This window comes from Ostrea edulis, chromosome 2 (assembly GCF_947568905.1).
Source record: "Ostrea edulis chromosome 2, xbOstEdul1.1, whole genome shotgun sequence".
Lineage (NCBI taxonomy): Eukaryota > Metazoa > Mollusca > Bivalvia > Ostreida > Ostreidae > Ostrea > Ostrea edulis.
The window spans coordinates 27,109,982-27,130,421 of NC_079165.1; the positions used below are offsets into that span (position 1 = coordinate 27,109,982).

General features: G+C 36.0%; 1 protein-coding gene across 1 annotated transcript in view; it reads right to left on the reverse strand.

The window, feature by feature from the left end:
• Nucleotides 1-19,050, reverse strand: part of LOC125680593 (neutral amino acid uniporter 4-like) — a 20,014-nt gene extending 964 nt beyond the window's left edge. The window contains exons 1-10 of the mRNA XM_048920275.2: nucleotides 18,923-19,050; nucleotides 14,348-14,604; nucleotides 12,404-12,494; nucleotides 7,880-7,968; nucleotides 7,122-7,220; nucleotides 5,979-6,063; nucleotides 4,816-5,091; nucleotides 4,327-4,505; nucleotides 3,958-4,130; nucleotides 1-2,657 (exon numbers count right to left, since the gene is read on the reverse strand). The exon at nucleotides 1-2,657 is cut by the window's left edge and continues 964 nt beyond it. Coding sequence (XP_048776232.1) covers nucleotides 2,425-2,657; nucleotides 3,958-4,130; nucleotides 4,327-4,505; nucleotides 4,816-5,091; nucleotides 5,979-6,063; nucleotides 7,122-7,220; nucleotides 7,880-7,968; nucleotides 12,404-12,494; nucleotides 14,348-14,586 — 1,464 coding nt within the window. The 5' untranslated portion in view covers nucleotides 14,587-14,604; nucleotides 18,923-19,050 and the 3' untranslated portion in view covers nucleotides 1-2,424. The remainder of the gene's footprint in view (nucleotides 2,658-3,957; nucleotides 4,131-4,326; nucleotides 4,506-4,815; nucleotides 5,092-5,978; nucleotides 6,064-7,121; nucleotides 7,221-7,879; nucleotides 7,969-12,403; nucleotides 12,495-14,347; nucleotides 14,605-18,922) is intronic.
• Between the last annotated feature and the right edge of the window lie 1,390 nt (nucleotides 19,051-20,440).

The window sequence follows — 20,440 nt, forward strand, 5'->3', positions numbered from 1 at the left end:
GCAGTATGCTATTGTTTACGAAATTTTCAAAAGAAATGGATATCGATCTAAGTATTATTATATCTTTCACATTTCAAGCATTTTTGGGGTGAAATGTGTCTTCTAAAAGTTAAAATTTGTTACTATGCAAAATTAAGATGCATTATATTGCAAAATCAATATTTCACTTGTTTGTTTGTTTACATAAAAAGACTTGAGTCTTTGTTTACATAACACATATTTAAGGCTAAAATATTACTTTTATTCTTGCATTCAGAAGGTCAAAATTTTGGCTGTCAACATTAAATGAGTTATATTTCTAATGTTTAACATCAAAAATGAAAAATATTTTTATCAAAAATCGTGAACCAGTCCCTTTAGAGAATTAAAAATTGGTTGTGCTTCAGAATGGGAATTGTAATTCACATTTTCCTCAAACAGTGAAAACCTGCTCCAAAATGGCATTTTTGTTTCAAGTCTAACAGTTACAAATTTCGAGTACAAAACATATTTTCTTGGGGTTAAAAAACCTAACAACAGCAAAAACAAGAGGCTTATGGGTTACGTCACTCGCCTAAGAAAAAACTGGTCTTGATTTTATGATAGTAGAGCTTTGTTATACTAATTACTGTAGTTCAGTTTTTGCTAGCTGAGGAGGATTTAAATTTTTGGCTCTAAGGGGTTACAATGTGACCCAATTTGAATATTATATGACATAAGGATAGCATGACAAGTTTTACCCTTGCAATTTATGAGAAAAAAAAAGCTTAAAAATTTCTATAAATTCCTCCATTATTCATGTACTGTACTATATGATATCTCATTGGTGGCCCTGCCATATTGGTCTTGCATTAAAGTTTGTTTTTCTGATCCCATGTCCATAATATTTATTATCTCCCCTTGAAAAGAGGATATGGTCCTTTATATGAACAAATTTGAAATGGGGCCATTTACACACGCACACTTTGTACAAGTTTGGTTGAAATTGGTCCACTTCACTTAGTTCTATAGATGTACAAAGTCAAAAAATGTGAAAAAGATAGTCAGACCACAAACTTCAATCTGAAATGTGTATGTACATTACATGTGTTTTCAATAGCAGTCATTTAATGGTTCCTTTGACCTGTGACCCTTGACAATCAAATAAGGGTTCCTTGCATATTATTAATATTAAATATATCAAAGTTAACAGGTCAGTCACTTAATGAGTTGTCATCCAAAATTAGCCCCAGTTTATCCCCAGTAAACACCCTGTAACCTCTAAGCATGTACAAAAATACATCCAAAAGTAGTCCCCTGTAAATATCCTGTAACCTCTGAGCATGTACAAAAATACATGTACATCCAAAAATAGCCCCAGTTTATCCCTGTAAATACATGTATCCTGTAACCTCTGAGCATGTACAAAAATACATCCAAAAGTAGTTCCAGTTTATCCCCTGTAAATCTCCTGTAACCTCTGAACATGTACAAAAATACTTCCAAAAGTAGCCCCAGTTTATCCCCTGTAAATATCCTGTAACCTCTGAGCATGTACAAAAATACATCCAAAAGTAGTCCCAGTTTATCCCCTGTAAATATCCTGTAACCTCTGAGTATGTATAAAAATACATATACTGTATAAAAATAGTATGCAAAAATAAATCTAAGACAATGACATAAAACTATATTCACCTATAAGAGGAACAATAATGATATAAAACTATTCACCTATAAGAGGAACAATAATGATATAAAACCACTCGAGCACTGCCAGCAGTGGAAACGCAATAATAGCAAGACATTTAAGATATAAATTTCATTTTTGAAAATACACGAGGGTATGGACTGTGTTGCTTCATGCTGTTTTACTTCATGAAAAGTATGCTGGCGTGAAGCGTTCATGCATTTTCAAAAATTAAATTTATTTTTATAAATTTACAATCTGCTTTCATTTCTGTCGGAATTCCCAGCCATTAAAAGTCGTACACATGGACTGCTCACAACTGTAGCACGTTCACGAAGGAAAGGCTATCATTACAATATGTAAACATTTCAAAGGCAAAAACATTGGAAATGTAAATACTGTCATACATCAGGTGTCTTATCTAAGGTAATTTTCACAAATAATCTGAAGACTAATATCAAAATTTGAAATTTTTTTTAAAAAGTATGTAAAGTATATCTACGGTTGATAAAATTTGCGTTCTTGCTTTTGAATTTTTAATGTGTATTTCACTGAAAGACAGAGATTTTTTTTTTTATCTTAGTTGTAAGATATTTTGTGAAATGGATGACTAGCTCCCAGAAGACGAATCACATGATAGGAAAATCTTGAACATAGCTTGGTTTGTCAGTGATAAAGAGTCGATATGTGAAATCAATATGAAAAAGATGTTCACGGTACGTTGAGTCCGGTTACACTTTGCTAATTGTAGAGGAGTCCACCCGTAATGGAGTCTGACGTTATTTGGTGATTTCATCTATAGACACCCATGTTCCCACCACACACCCAAACAGACCAAACAACATGATGACTGCATTTTTAATGAGGACGATGACCGAAACTTTCTCACCGGGTGCCATGTAGGTCAGGCTTTCTATGAGGGGAGGGAAGATCAAAGCCAGAGAGCTGCTGGCCAGTGCCCCCACAAGGGAGATAAGCAGGTCCAACTCTGGAACCACTATTGCCACAGTAGCTACAAAACAAAAGTGTATCATTCATGTATGCTTTATTCCTTATATGAATGCCAGATTTTGGGACTCCTACTGAAATCATCCATTTTTTGGGCCAGATGACTGTAGAAACTGTACCTGCTTCTTTATTAAAAACTCTTTTAAATCCTGTTTAAAGACTTGCGAAGAACCCAGGGGCCATGTGCCAATGTACAGATTCTATAATACACAAGTATATTCCTGTGTAAAAATCTAACCCCTACCCCCTTCTTACTAACCCTCCTAGGCCATGGTGTTGATAAACTTGGGTCTACATTGCAGGCATCGTTGGAAACCCACGGTCGGTCGCACTCCTGTAGGATGGATAAAAGTGCCGAGACTACAAGTGCTGAACATGTCGACCTGTACATACTAACATAGACTCGTACGCAGTAGTAAACGCTTGGGAACACAGGATTTTCCCTCCCCTGTCTTTATAGACACAAATACACCCTCCGCTTCAATAATACAGATAAAACATCTCGCTGAAAGCTTTGTAACTTGTCCAACTTAAACATAAGTCAAAATCTTTGCTTCAAAAGCATGTTTTTTCTATGCTCCCGAACACTAAAAATAAGGGGCTTTTTCATTGGTTGAATATTGCAATAAAGCATGGTAAAGTGACCAATCGCATATAGAAGTTGAGACACACCTTCAGCAAAAATATTGGCGTTGTGCCCCACGGGATGTAAACGGAGCGAGAACGACTGTGGGTTTCTGACGATGCATTGCAGGAGAATACTTGCATGTCAAAGAGTCAAACTATCTTTGTGGTTCTTGAGGAGGAATTTTTAAAAGAATTCTTGTATACATTTCAATTTAATACTTTGAACCCATACTGTGGCCTCATACAGGCTTCTGGGATCATCATTTGAACAAACATGCATCTTCACCATATAAAGAAGCCTCTTTGAAAATTATATCTTTTCTAGATCAGTAGTTCTTTGAAAGTTAACCTTTTAAACATCCTAGTCCTCTAGTTATATTATTTCTTAATTATCTTCCTTTATAAGGGTGCGGGGACATGGTCTTTCAAATGCTAAAACTTCAATTCCCTTTGCCAAAAGATGTTTTAGCCAAGTTTGGTTGCAAATGGCTCTGTGGTTCTGGAGAAGTTGAAAATATGAAAATTTACAACAAAATCAGATAAATTGTGATAAGAAATCTTCACTTTAGTCTTTGGCTAAGGTGGGCAAGAAACTTCGTTATAATTTCCTAATGAAATCAATCACCTATTGATACAACCAAAAATATCTACCTGGTAATACAACCAAAAATAGTTACCTGTTAATGCCACTAAAGATATCCTGAGCACATATTCACTGCCTTCTTTCTTCCTTTTGGACACCAGGCGGTGCTGTATACTCGGCAAGAGGATTTTGATTGGGACATACAGTTGTAAGCCAAAGGAGATGAACAGTGAAATGGAGAACATCAGGAGAACCAATTGATAAAGGCTAAAACAAGAACCAGCTTACAAAGTTAATAAAGGAACCCAAGACTGTCAACCAACTTGTATTTGTGACGACTTTCTTTCGCGGTTTACTAGTGATAAACTGGTTTGCAGCAACTAATTTTCGTGATCGAGATAACCTTAAACAAACAGTTATTCAGTATATCATTTATGCTGTGAATGCTAATATAAAATCTTACAGTTCATCAGTTGGAAGATTAAGAGTGACACTTCCTTTCGATTCATCCCCGAATTTGAGGTAACCAAACCAGCCCATGGCGGTATACAGCGAGCAGATGGTCACCATACCCAGGTTTAGGATTCCGTTCCACCCGGCAAAATGCAAAGGGTTTCTCATCCTATTTTCTATTGGCATCACCTGACAAAACAGAATCATGCAGATTTAACAAAATATATCATAAAGCATTCAGCTGAGATAAATGTTGTTATAAGACCAGAAGTGTCTGAGTGTCCTGAGCAGCAACATTTGACTAAGCCATATCAACAGCAAAATCTAGTCTTATCTACAGTGTCGTAGAATTTAAACTTTTGAAAGTGAAATTGTGTTCTTGATTTGGCAATTGATTTAGCTCATACTTGACACAAATTTTGTTTGGTTAAACTCAGTCAGGTCTTCTTATACATGTCAAAGGTTCATATGCAGTCTCATAAAGATTTAATCAACTTACCAGGCCAATCCCTTCATATGTAAACAAAGCAGTTCCAAAATACAATGGTAGTTTCTCGTACGACTTATCGGGTGGTCTGATGCTCTGATCAGGGAGATCTCGAACAATGTACTGGAAGATAATGACTAGCCCAACAGTGTTCAGGATATTGGCGAATGTTGCAAATGGAGCAAGGTGAACGAGATTCCGAATCAAGCAGTATGGGATCAGCAGGACTCCTACTGCGATGATGTAAATTGTGAGGCTGGGGTCATCTGACCATATACTATGAAGCACCTGAAAAATCAAAACAGTACAGTGAAACAAAAACCTCTAGGGCCAGCAAAAAATTTCATTATAACCAAACTTCATTATACAGTCAAACACGGTTATAGTAAACCTCCAGGGCAAGGGAAAAACTTCATTATAACCAAACTTCATTATACAGTAAAACATGGTTATAGTGAACCTCCGGGGCCAGCAAAAACAGTTCATTATAACCAAACTTCATTATACAGTCAAACACGGTTATAGTAAACCTCCAGGGCAAGGGAAAAACAGTTCATTATAACCAAACTTCATTATACAGTAAAACATGGTTATAGTGAACCTCCGGGGCCAGCAAAAACAGTTCATTATAACCAAACTTCATTATACAGTCAAACACGGTTATAGTAAACCTCCAGGGCAAGGGAAAAACTTCATTATAACCAAACTTCATTATACAGTAAAACACGGTTATAGTAAACCTCCAGGGAAAGGGAAAAACAGTTCACAATAATTAAACTTCATTATACAGTAAAACACAGTTACAGTGAACCTCCAGGGCCAGCAAAAAACAGTTCATTACAACCAAACTTTATTATCCAATAAAATTTTCGTTATTGTCCTTTCATGGGGGAATAAATACCAGTTCACAATAAGTGTGAATTCATTATATGCATGTTTGTTATAAGTGTGTTTTACTGTAATAAATGATAGGTATTTCATATTTGCAATTTTCTGGTGAGAACATGAGACACACATATTAGTAATTAAAAATCAAATGTTTGGCAGTATTTAACCAGAATGTTCATAATGTGCTATGGAAAATATCTAGATGATATTTATTGTAAAAAAAAAAATCACATGCATATTTATCTTCTTCAGACACTTTTGTTTATATATCTGTTTGTTAATCTTACCTGTTTAACATTTGTAGCAACAAACAATAGGTATACACAACAAAATCCAAACTGTGTCATCATCAGGAAGATGTTAATTAACACTCTGTAAACAAAGAAAACAAACATCATCATCAGGAAGATGTTAATTAACACTCTGTAATCATAGAAAACAAACATCATCATAAGGAAGATGTTAATTAACACTCTGTAAACATAGAAAACAAACATCATCATCAGGAAGATGTTAATTAACACTGTAAACATAGAAAACAAACATCATCATCAGGAAGATGTTAATTAACACTGTAAACATAGAAAACAAACATCATCATAAGGAAGATGTTAATTAACACTCTGTAAACATAGAAAACAAACATCATCATCAGGAAGATGTTAATTAACACTCTGTAAACATAGAAAACAAACATCATCATCAGGAAGATGTTAATTAACACTGTAAACATAGAAAACAAACATCATCATCAGGAAGATATTAATTAACACTCTGTAATCATAGAAAACAAACATCATCATAAGGAAGAATATGTAATTTTGTAAATCGAGAAAACAAACTTCTTCGGCAGGAATATGTTAAGGACATGTCTGACGTTTCTCAATATAACTTTTTGTGACATTTCACATACAATTCACTTGCATTCTACCTCGTTTCTACAAAAAATCATGGGGAATATTACCATGTCTGATTTAGAGTTGGCATATTTTGATAGTTCCTGGTTGTTGCAAGTAAAAATTAAGTCATCTCTTATGTATTACAGTAAGTTGTAAAGATGAACATTACTGAAGCAAAGAAGGAGAGAATTTTTTTGTTGGAAAAATCTGGTATTGAACCAGGGACCCATGTATTACTAGTTAGATGATCTAACCACTGAGCTACCCAGGACAATATCCAAATACAGTAATATTACTAAAATATAAAACTTCAACTTATTGCAGAAATCATACAGGAACTCTTTATATTGAGGGGATGAAAAAAATAGTTTTTTAAAAGAAAATGTTGGAGACATCGCGTATGTCTATAATACAGTTCGCAATGACTGGTTCAGGCAATTATCCACAGAACTTTTTTTTCTATCATGCAGCTAAAAGTTGGTTGACAGTGCCCTAATCTTTAATATGTGGCAGATGTCACTACACACTTACCTCCCCAGACCAGCAAATCTCCTGAGGGACACTGGACCGCTGGCCAGACTCAGATAAAGGGTCTCCGCATAGTCAATGGAACCGCCTCTCTTCCTCTCCCTAACATGATCAACAAAATTAAGACTCACTAAACATCTACAATGACATCGCCTCTCTTCCTCTCCCTAACATTAATCAACAAAATTAAGACTCACTAAACATCTACAATGACATCGCCCCTCTTCCTCTCCCTAACATTAATCAACAAAATTAAGACTCACTAGAAATCTACAATGACATCGCCTCTCTTCCTCTCCCTAACATAATCAACAAAATTAAGACTCACTAAACATCTACAATGACATCGCCTCTCTTCCTCTCCCTAACATAATCAACAAAATTAAGACTCACTAAACATCTACAATGACATCGCCTCTCTTCCTCTCCCTAACATTAATCAGCAAAATTAAGACTCACTAAACATCTACAATGACATCGCCTCTCTTCCTCTCCCTAACATAATCAACAATTTAGACTCTGGATTTATTCTGCAGTAAAATTTATTTGTTTTTACCATGGGTACTTTTTAAACCAGGCTCTTTACTGTCTTCTTAGAATGGATGGGTGATATTAGCGTATATCATTGATAGAAACACTAATTACCTCTCCTCAGAATCTATAGACTATCTATATGTCTATCACTGATTGAAAACTTAATTTCTCAGAATCTAAGGACTATAAACAGGTATAATATGCATATCACTGAATGATAAATTTACCTTGTTTTGAGATGATTGTTACTATTCAACAGAATCTGCATACAGTGTGTTGCCAAAAATCCCAGCAGTAATATTCCTATTGAACCAACCTGTACAATCAACAAGAAAGTTAATGTAATATGGCATTTATTTGTATTGCTGTAATATTGTGCTTAAAATATTCGTAAATTCCATATATATCATTTCATATTTTTAGAATAACCTTAGCAGTAGTTCCTAGCAATAAACAAGCTTGAGCAAAACTATCAGTATACAAGCAGCTTGGTTCAGAAAAAAAACCTTTTCAAAGGTAACAAATAACAAGAGGCCCAGGGGCCTTATAGGTCACCTGAGTATCATGTAACAACCTTCCAATGTTTGAATTAGGTTTGTGTTTAAATATAAGAATTTTACTTTTGGATGGAAGAAACATTGAATAGCTATGTGGTCAGCCCCGCCTTTGCACCAGAACCCCTGACCCAGGGGCCATAAATTTCAGTTTTGAAAGAAGCATCCTTGATCATCATTATCATACTATTAGTTTGCCTACTTAATACCCAGCAGCAGAGGAGAAGATTTTCAAAGAAATAAAATGCATTTTCACTATATGATCAATAGGGCCCCACCCTAATACCAGAACCCCTGACCCAGGGGCCATGAATTTCACAATTTTGAAAGAGGCATCCTTGCTCATCATAACCATGCTATTGGTTTGTTTACTTAATACCCAAGGACAGAGAAGAAGATTTTCAAAGAAATAATGCATTTTCACTATATGACTTATAGAGCCCCACCCTAGCACCAGAACCCCTGATCCAGGGGCCTTGAATTTCACAATTTTTAACAAGAGGTACTGTGAGCAATGCTCACTAAGAATACCCCCCGCTTACTCCAATCTCCCAAAGGGTGTTGGTAATAGGTATAAACTACCTCTTTTCTGAGTGTTGCTACTTCGATATCCAGTGCGCATGACCCAGGGGTCGAAATTAACTTTTTCTTCCACAGGCTAATTTTAGCCTGTGGGTAAAAGATCCACAGGCTAAAATGAAAACCTACAAGCTAAAATAAAAATAATGAAGTAGTGCTCTTTTTTCATATATTTTTTTTTAAATCAATGATTTCCCCCACCATTACTGAGCCTAGTGGGTCAACAGGCTTCGTTTGGACAAAACACTAATTTACGTAAGTCATATGATGCAATGTTTAGGTCTCTTGACCATCGCACCTCTAATATTCACAACCTGTTTACTGCAGGTATAGATCCAATGTCTTCCAATTTCAAGCCACGTCAGGGTTGTCACGAGTAATTTTTCAAAGTGAATCCCAGACTCGTGGTTTATAAGCAGCACGATCACGAGTCCCATGATTTTTTTTTTGTTTTTTGTTTTGGGTAATCGCCTACACGGTGAGCAGTGCACTCGTGCCGTGACTACAACCCGACCTCAATATGAAAATGAATTAATGTAGATAGAAAATTCTGATTAAATTAACTACCAGAAGACTTGAATTCCAAGTATGAGATTTTTGTTATTCATTTATCTAACAAGAAATCGGAATTTATGTTTTACCAAGTCAATTTAATCACCCCTATAAGTAAATAGGTCTATATTTTTCATTATAATGCGATGTCCGACCTCTAAAGCATTTGTTTGACGGCGAGTTTCTTAAAACATCATAAAAGAAAATCCGGATAGAAACGGTTGTTGAAATCATTCGTTCATGTAAGCGTTTGTATGATTTTGAGTGCAAGTTTAAGAAAAGCGAATGGCGCATCGCGGCTTAAAACGGATACGATACGATCATGGTTTGTAAATCCCCACTCGCTAAGATTTGCGAGTGTCCACTATTTTTACTCGCTATTTTTCAAATCTACTCGCAATTTGCGAGTATTTCTCGCTAATTTCGAGCCCTGATGACCTTTGACCTTTTGACCCCAAAATCGATAGGGAACATCTTCATCCCATGGGTAGTCCATATGTATGATATGGTGACTGTAGGTGGAAAGGATAACGCTTTAGAGCCCGGAAACCATATTGCTACTTCAATGTCCAGTGCGCTTGACCTTTGACCTTTTGACCCCAAAATCGATAGGGATCATCTTCATCCCATGGGTAGTCCATATATATGATATGGTGACTGTAGGTGGAAAGGATAACGCTTTAGAGCCCGGAAACCATATTGCTACTTCGATGTCCAGTGTGCTTGACCTTTGACCTTTTGATCCCAAAATCAATAGGGAACATCTTCATCCCATGGGTAGTCCATATATATGATATGGTGACAGTAGGTGGAAAGGATAATGCTTTAGAGCCCGGAAACCATTGCGTCTACAGATGGACGGACAGACGGACAACCCGATTCCAGTATACTCCCCCACAACTTGTTGCGGGGGGTATAAAGAGGCATCCTTGCTCATCATTACCATGCTATTAGTTTGTCTACTTAATACCCAGAGACAGAGAAGAAGATTTTCAAAGAATTTCTACACTTTCACTATATGACCAATAGAGCCCCACCCTAACACAAGAACCCCTGCCCCAGGGGCCATGAATTTCACAATTTTGGTAGAGGGCTCAACGCTCATTATAATTATGCCCACAGTTTGGCTTCTTGATGTCCAGGAGTAAAGAAGAAGATTTTTTAAAATTACACTCATTTTGATGGTTTTTGCCCCACCCCTCAGGCCCCAGGGGGACAGGGACCACGAATTTCACAACTTTTGTTCCCCTCCACCCACAGATGCTATATGCCAAAATTGGTTGAAATTGGTTCAGGGGTTTCAGAGAAAAAGCTGAAAATGTTCAAATGTTAACGCACGACGACGGACAAAAACAGATAGCAATAGGTCACCTGAATTCATTCAGGTGACCTAAAAATTAATTAATAATCAAACTTTTAATAATTATTTAAACTTGACTTTAAATTCATTAATTATCATATGCCCATGTAGACGGGTATGGCCTTTCATATCAACTAATTTCATCTAATTTAAGGAGGCTTTGTGCCAAGTTTGGTTTCCTATACATTCGTATTTAAAACTTTGATCCCCTATTGTGGCCCCACTCTAACCCCAGGGGTTATGAATTCAACAAACTTGCATCTCCACTTAATCAGGAAGCTTGAAGTAAATTTCAGCACTTCTGGCCCAGTGGTTCTTGAGAAGATTTTTAAATGACCCCACCCTCTTTTTGTATTTTTGTAATTATATCCCCTTTGAAGGAGGCATGGCCCTTCATTTAAACAAACTTGAATCCTCATCACCCAAGGATGATTTGTTCCAAGTTTGATTGAAATTGGCCAGGTGGTGCTGGAGAAGATTTCCCTATCTATCTGTATGTAAAACTTTGATCCCCTATTGTGGCCCCACCCTATCCCAGGGGCCATGATATGAACAAATTTTAATGTAATCTATATCAAGAAGCTTTGAGGTAAATCTCCACTCTTCTGGCCCAGTGATTCTTGATCGAGAAGATTTTTAAAGATTTTCTTTATATATTTGCATGTATGACTTTGATCCCTTATTGTGGCCCCTGGATATCCCCTGGGAGCTATGATTTTAACAAACTTGAATCTCAACTATAAGGAACCTTTCATGTAAATTTTACTTTTCTGATTTCAGCTTTTCTGGTCCAGTGGTTCTTGAGAAGATTTATAAATGAAACCACCCTATTTTTGTTAATATCTCCCCTTTGAAGGAGGCGTGGCCCTTCTTTTGAACAAAAAGGAATCCCCTTTACCCTAGGATACTTAGTGTTAAGTTTGGTTGAAATTGGCCCAGTGGTTCTGGAGAAAAAGATGAAAATGTGAAAAGCTTATGACATCACTGCCACCGACAGACAACGGAAAACTCACTTGAGCCTTTGGGTCAGGTGAGCTATAAAGTTATGGCCTGCACAAACTTTGTATGAGAAGAGGAGGAAGAAGATGAAAAATTCATACCAAAACAATATGTCACCCTTCTGGGAAGAGGAAACATAATCATTAGATATTTTACAGGGCTTTTAACTAACTTTTTATGTCACCAGCCCAGACGGACTGATAGGGTTTAATTTCAACCAGTCCGTAGAAAAATTTACCAGTCCACCAGGGTTTTTATGATATGATTAAACATATTTCGTTAATGTTATTAAAATGAAATAATGAGATTGAACTTTATATACATCGGACAATATTGCACCATTAATCGGGTGTCTACAGAGGAATGCCAAAAGCATGATTAAGATTCGATAAGTAAGTTTTCTGAAATGACGTTTTAGAAAATTGACCAGTCCCATCGGACTACCTAAAACAAACGTCAGTCAGTCCAACAGACTTTTAACCAGTCACGGACTGACAAGCATATGTTAATTTCAAGCCCTGTTTTACATCCTACTGAATTTGTAAAAAAAATCAGAGGTTGAAGACATACACACAGAGCCTCAACCACAGTCCTGTGTAGCTAAGAGCAATCAAAATCTCAGCACACACATGCAAGCACGCACACACACATGCACGCTCACACAAACACACACACACATGCACGCTCACACAAACACACACACTCACCCACAGTCCTGCGTAGCTGACGGCGATTGGCATGGCCAGAATCCCAGTACCAATATTGCCCTTCAGTAGGTGCATCAGACTCTGCAAATCTCTGGAATTCATTGTAATCAATCAAATCATATTGACTTAGGGAATTAATTGTAATCAATCAAATTTATTGCGTAATCACGGATCTCTGGACATACAAGAGGTGGGATGAGGTGCCTAGGAGTAAATATCCTGTCTATTGATCACACCTGCCGTGAGCCCCATCTCTTGATCAGGTAAACTGAGTAAAAGTTTTATAGAAATGAGCTTCACTTAAAAGAAAGGTAAAGATAACGAACAGCGTTCAATCTCATAACTCCTATGAGCAATACAAAATAGAGAGTTGGGCAAACATGGACCCCTGGATACACCAGGGGTGGGATCAGGGTGCCTAGGAGGAGTAAGCATCCCCTGTCAACCTGTCACACTCGCTGTAAACCCTATATCTGGATCTGGTAAACTGAGTTATCCGTAGTTAAAATCAGTGTACCAAGAACAGCCTAACAATAAGTATGAAAGAAGTCAGACAGCATTTGACCCAATGATAAGTTGTACTGGCAAACTAAATCATTATAACGACCATAGAATTTGCAAAATGCTGACTTTAAATGAGACTGTTGGAACCCCTGCACCATCAACTTGTTTCTCAGTAGCCTGTCTCAATTTAAAAACTGATTATGCGCAGAACAAGCTCTTGTGTATCGAATCAGTTGAGATATAAACACCATATGTAGGTAATAATAAAATATTGCTACATAAATATGGGAAATTGATGATGGAGAAGCTGAAATCATCCCGTTTATCATAAAGTTGAGTTGTTAGTTTTCTGTTAATATCTATTTTCAATAAAATATCTAGGTGTGAAGCAGAAGTGAATGACCCTGTTTTAAGTTCACTGGGATATATCGAATTGACATATGAATGAAAATCAGTATTGTTAATAGATAAAACATCGTCAATTTATCTAAATGTTGTATTGAAGCCCACAGTAAGAGATTTTTTCTTCTCACATAGATGTTTTTGAATAAATTCTGCTTCATAAGAATACAAAGGAGCACAATTTGTGCCCATGGGAATACCAACAGACTGTTGGAAAACCTGATCATCAAAGACTATGAAGATATTGTCATAGAGGAACTCCAGCATATTTTGATTTCAACTTCAGAGTACTTGTGAGTGGAATCAGAGTGATATTTATTACAAAGAAATTTTTTGGATGACTGATCACTAGATATGAATATTTTCTGTTTTCCATTTTTGTTGAAGAAGCAACTGTCTATGGTGTCCAAAAGATCCTATAATGTCTAATACCCCACAAATTTTCATTTCAGATTTCCAAATCTAATTTCCCTCCGGAGGATGCACTTTAAGCAAGACTTTTGTCATCTACACTGTTCATAAACCACAACTGCCACAAGTCAGAAATTGGGTAGAGATCAAGAGAAATAGTGAAAATCAAAAGCATGAATCATAATAGTAGTCCATAGTCAATCTCCCTTCAATGTACAGTAAAACACAGTTATAGCGAACCTCCAGGGCCAGCAAAAAACAGTTCATTATAACCAAACTTCATTATACAGAAAAACACGGTTATAGTGAACCTCCACGACAAACGAAAAACAGTTCGTTGTAACGAAATTTCATAATATCCAATAAAATTTTCATTATTTTCTTCTCATAGTGGAATGAATATAACTTTGCAATAAGAGTGAATTCATTATAAGTGTGAATAAGTGTGACTGCACTATCATCAGTTTCAGATAGGCATGATCTGGAATCGGATTACCATGCTGTAGTGATCCAGAAAAGTATATTGATGGGTATATAATAAACAAACCCAAGTTGTGTTTTAGCAATTGAGTGTTGTTTCATTAATGAAATTGTAGATTAGACATAACACAAATATTTTGTACGTACGAGATTTTGAGACTGTCTGGCAGCTCATCTCCCGGTAAGTTTAACAAGCTCTGCGAGGTATAGTTCTGGGGACTGTTGGGCACCTCCACAGACTCCAGGGTTGGAGTCTGGAGGCTCCGCTGCTTGTTTCGGGACATTTCCCATGTGGCATCCCCCTGATGTCTCTCTATGGTGACCTGAGGAGTGAGTTGTGGAACATCGCTCGAGAGCAGACATGTAGTCTCTGAGGAATCGGCCATTCTCAGAGGTTTAAAACACTGCAGTAAAAACACATCACAGTAAAGTTATAGATTGTGTGCAGCACTTTAGAGTGGTTATTTATAGTCATATAGGGCGCTATATAAATAAATATTATTATTATTATTATAGATAAAACCATCAGGGCAATCATTAATCAGATTGTTGGTCTTGGACCACTTCAGATCGGTCAACAACTGCGATTTAATTGTTACAAATTCATTAGCTTGTTTTACGGAGATGGTATTCTACAGAGAGATACAAGTCCAGGTCACTTTTGTTTTTTCTACACATATCTTAAACAAATTAATAATTTTCTAAGATCTGTAGTTTTCATAACTTTTTGTTGCATTGAATTTGCATCAGTATTTCACCAGAGAATGGGACTTTTCTATAATTTAATTAATGTTTCCTCGTGCTCAAGCACACATCAAATATCAGGTTCAGCACAATCTCTATATTTGGCTAAATAGCTTTATAAAGCTATTTCAAATAGCTCGATTTAGCTATTTCAAATCTTTTATCAAATTAATTTCTAAAAGCATAAAAATCGAATTTCACTAAATGAAAATAACACAACACATTGTAAACAAAATACTGTCTCTTAGGAGGAACTTTGATTCAGAATTGTCCAATGTTTAGCTAACAAGAGGTGTTTGTAAAACACATATGCCCCCCATGGTGCAAAATTGAAAAGGATTATACACACACATCATTTAATTGAGAGTAGTATCATCAATTCAAAATATTGAGCAGACAATATCTTCCTATGTCAAGAGTGGATTGACCTAAAAATCAATAGGGGTCATCAACTCCTGAAGATGTACCAGCGTACCAAGTTTGATGTCTGTCAAGCAAAGGTTTCTAAAGATATTGAATGTACAGTATATTCCAATGTCCAGTTTGACCCTTGACCTTTGACCATGTGACCTCAAAATCAATAGGAGTATCTTCTCCTGATGATGTACCAGTGTACCAAGTTTGATGTCTGTCAAGCAAAGGGTTCTCAAGATATTGAGCAGACATTATATTCCTATGTCCAGTTTGACCCTTGACCTTCGACCATGTGATCTGAAAATCAATAGGGGTCATCTTCTCCTGAAGACGTACCAGTGTACCAAGTTTGATGTCTGTTAAGCAAAGGGTTCTTAAGATATTGAGCGGACAGTATATTCCAATGTCCAGTTTGACCCTTGACCTTTGACCATGTGACTTCAAAATCAATAGGGGTCATCTTCTCCTGAATACGTATCAGTGTACCAAGTTTGATGTCTGTCAAGCAAAGGATTCTAGAGACATTGAGTGATCAATATATTCCTATGTCCAGTTTGACCCTTGACCTTTGACCATGTGACCTCAAAATCAATAGGGGTCATCTACTCCTTAAGATGTACCAGTGTACCAAGTTTGATGTCTGTCAAGCAAAGGGTTCTCAAGATATTGAGCAGACAGTATATTCCAATGTCCAGTTTCAACTGTTTGACCCTTGACCTTTAAACATGTGAACTCAAAATCAATAGGGGTCATTTTCTCCTGAAGATGTACCAGTGTACCAAGTTTGAAGTCTGTCAAGCAAAGGGTTCTCAAAATATTGAACGGACAGTATATTCCTATGTCCAGTGTGGCCCTTGACCTTTGACCATGTGACCTCAAAATCAATAGGGATGACCTTCTCCTGAAGACGTATCAGTGTACCATGTTTGATGTCTGTCAAGAAAAGGGTTCTCAAGATACTCAGCAGACAGTATATTCCCATGTCTAGTTTGACTCTTGACCTTTGACCATGTGACCTCAAAATCGATAGGAGTCATCTTCTCCTGAAGATATACCAGTGTACTAAGTTTGATGTCTGTCAAGCAAAGGGTTCTCAAGATATTGAGCGGACATTATATTACTATGACCATTTTGATCCTTGACCTTTGACCACGTGACCTCAAAATCAATAGGGGTCATCTTCTCCTGAAGATGTACCAGTGTACCAAGTTTGATGTCTGTCAAGCAAAGGGTTCTCAAGATGCTGAGCAGACATTATATTCCAATGTCCAGTTTGACCCTTGACCTTTGACCATGTGACCTCAAAATCAATAGGGGTCATCTTCTCCTGAAGATGTACCAGTATACCAAGTTTGATGTCTGTCAAGCAAAGGGTTCTCAAGATATTGAATGGACAGTATATTCCTATGTCCAATTTGACCCTTGACCTTTGACCATGCGACCTCAAAATCAATAGGGGCCATCTTCTCCTGAAGATGTACCAGTGTACCAAGTTTGATGTCTGTCAAGCAAAGGGTTCTCTAGACATTGAATGGTCAATATATTCCTATGCCCAGTTTGACCCTTGACCTTTGACCATGTGACCTCAAAATCAATAGAGGTCATCTACTCCTTAGGATATACCAGTGTGCCAAGTTTGATGTCTTTCAAGCAAAGGGTTCTCAAGATATTGAGGGGACATTATATTCCTATGTCCAGAGTAGATTGACCCTTGACCTTTTGACCTGAAGAACAATAGAGGTCCTCTTCTACTCATAACCAACCCACATATGAAATATCATTATCATCAATAGAATGGTTCTCACTCAAGACACAACATGTGGTCTACCGACCGACCGACAGGTGCAAACCAATATGCCCCTCTTTTTTGAAGGGGGGCATATCAAATTGTTAAGCAACATTTATCCAATCTACAGCATAGAATAAAAGCCAAGGAGGATCAAAAGAATAATGGACTGGCAATCAGATTCCATATTGTAAAGTCATCATACTTATCTATGCTTCAATACACACAGGGTGTGGACAGTTAACAATTCAAAGGAAATTCTCTTTTCATGTAAATTTTTAAAACAATATAGCATTGTAACAGACTCTTATTAGAACAGTGACAGTGGTGAGTTCAAAATATAGACATGTTCAAGAAGTTATATGTGACTTTTTAGCTATGCCATCATTGTGATAATTTTTCAACAACAAATCTGTGCAATGGTGCGATTTTGAGTGAAAAATATGTGCACGAGTTTGAAATGTGGTACAAAATCTGTACAGAATATCAATCATAAAATGGTTTTATACACAAGTACAATAACTGTACTGAGAAATATTTTCACAAATTCCATAATTTGATTGTTGTTGAGTCCTTTAAATATTTCATCATTTGTAATTGATTGACTTGGCACATGCACTGTCCCTTTGCAGTTCGCATCCTCTGTGTTCAAAACAACATTTCATAACATTGTTTCACTTAATTATACCCATATACAATGTAGCATCCTTGTTATACAGTGCATTTTCAATCAGTACTGTTATGGGCCAATTCCAGACCACTGTCAATATAAAAATACTTAACATGTGTGTATATGGTATACATTGTGTATATTGTATCATGTAGTTATAATAAATGTAAATTAATTATTAAAATGGTGTATGCCCCCCACCCCAGGGCCCTTTATTGGTGAATAAATATACTTATTTGTGATGTTATAGAAAATTTAAAAGATGTCAGTTACCATTGACTCAATGGTTTCTTAAACAAACCACCTATTTCTCCTATTTTGCCCACAGTGCAGGGTACTTTTGTCTGAGACCAGCCAAGCATATCAAAGTCCAGCAGTAGGAGGTGGACAGGTTATGCAATCAAAACAATGGACTTTAATTGGAGTGAATTATTTATACCATGTATAAATCTGTATGTGTGACAGCATGAATGGGGTAACCGTTGGAAAAAAAAGAAATTTTGTGTATAGTTATCATATTGTACTTATACATGCAAGAAATTCAATTTAAACTAGCTTAATAAAGCTATATACATATAGAGATTGTACTGAACTTGATTATTTGCAAAATTCATAAAAAGTATAGGTACAGACACTTTAAAAAGATTTTAATAATTCATTTACCCAATCTAATTTAAAATCAGATCTTCTCATAACCCTTCTTCACTGCTAGTGTAAGTCGGTTAGAACAGATCCGATTTTGATTAGATTGTTCATTAATTACCATTAACTGCTTAATTCAAATAGATTCAATGCAATATACCATTTTGTTAAAATTTTGATTTGGTATAAATTGATCGAACATCTTTTAAAATGCTATATATAAGTATAAGTTTAGTAAAATAGTTCAAGAAATAAGAAATTATTATTGAACATGTAAATTCTCTATAGATGAATTATAAATGGAAAAAAGATTGACCAAATACTTTTTTATTAAAAGAAGTCTACAGAAGCTACATATAGCTATTAGCTTTTAAATGTACATATTTCACAATAACCTAGCTAGTCCAAATTCAGAACCTTGAATTCCTACAGGTGCGTTATCAGTCCAGCAACTCCCCGGACTTACCTAGAATCAGATGTACTAACGTATTCTATCCCATCATCTTCCAGTCCCTGCTACTAATGTCACTGACCACACGTTAGTCAACAACCTGAAAACTATCACATGACTCCTCATACAAACAAAAGCCGAGTAACTCTACTTTCAGTTTTAAATACAATTCAGAGTTATCTTTCTTTTAGCCATTATCCCCCCCCCCCCCCCCTTCTCAAATAACCCGAACTGTGGAAAAGAAAGGGGTCTGGTACGCAATGTATTTAAAGTTAAAATGTAAAAGCAGATTTATGAAATAAAGTAAAACACTTACTAGGTGACTTACCTATGAAAATAATCAGATAAAACTTTTTTTTAAAAAGTTGTAGCCAGTGATTATAGGCCTATAATCAAATACATGGAGGGAAAATAAAAGCAAGTAATTTTCCACAGAATGGATTGTTAGAAAATGCTGGCCTGGTGTCAGACCACAACAGCTGGTTAATACCCTGAACCCTGTTCAAATATTATACGAGGCAGCTTAATATATTTACCAATTCCGATACATGATGACCTGCATTATGTTCATAAATATCAATCTCTTCTTTCACAAGTTCCTGTGTAACCCATGCTGCTTGTCAGAATTTCAGACAATTGTGAAACTTCTTCAACTAACTCCTCCCTCCACAATGAAAAACAATACCACTATGGAGTGCCAAATTAACATAAACTCAAATAATTGAAGATATCTTCAATTATTTGAAGATATCATCAATTCATTTGATGCACGCAACAATTGAATTAAAGATCGATCTTCAAATAATTAATGATATCTTCAATTCTGAATTATTGCGCGCATTAACTGAATTGATGATAGCATTAATTCTTATGCTGAATTGATGCGCGCTTTAATTGAATTATCGATCTCTTCAAATGAATTAATGATATCAACAATTGAATTGATGCACGCTACAATTCAATTGACGAGAGCAATAATTGATATAATGCACACATTAAATTAATTGACGAGAGCAATAATTGATTTAATGCACGCATTAATTCAATTATTGCTCTCTACAATTGAATTAATGATATCTTTAATTCATTTGATGAGAGCAATAATTCTTTTAGAGAGAGCAACTATATAATTAAAGATATCTTCAATTCAACATATCCACAATTGAATTAATGATGTCTTTAATTGAATTGTTGCTCTCTTTAAAAGAATTGATGCGCGCATTTAAATTCCTTATACAAAAGCATTGTAAATGATTTAAAGATATCTTCAATTAAATTAAAGAGATCATCAAATTATTTATACCGAACTCTAAATTAATTATTGCGAGCAATATTTCTACTAAATTGATGCTCTCATCAAATGAATTGAAGAGAGCAATAATTGAATTAATGCGTGCATCAAATCTACTATTGCTCTCATTAATTGAATTAATGTGCGCATCAATTGAATTGAAGAGAGCAATAATTGAATTAATGCACGCATCAAATCAATTATTGCTATCATTAATTCAATTGATAAAGAGAGCAATAATT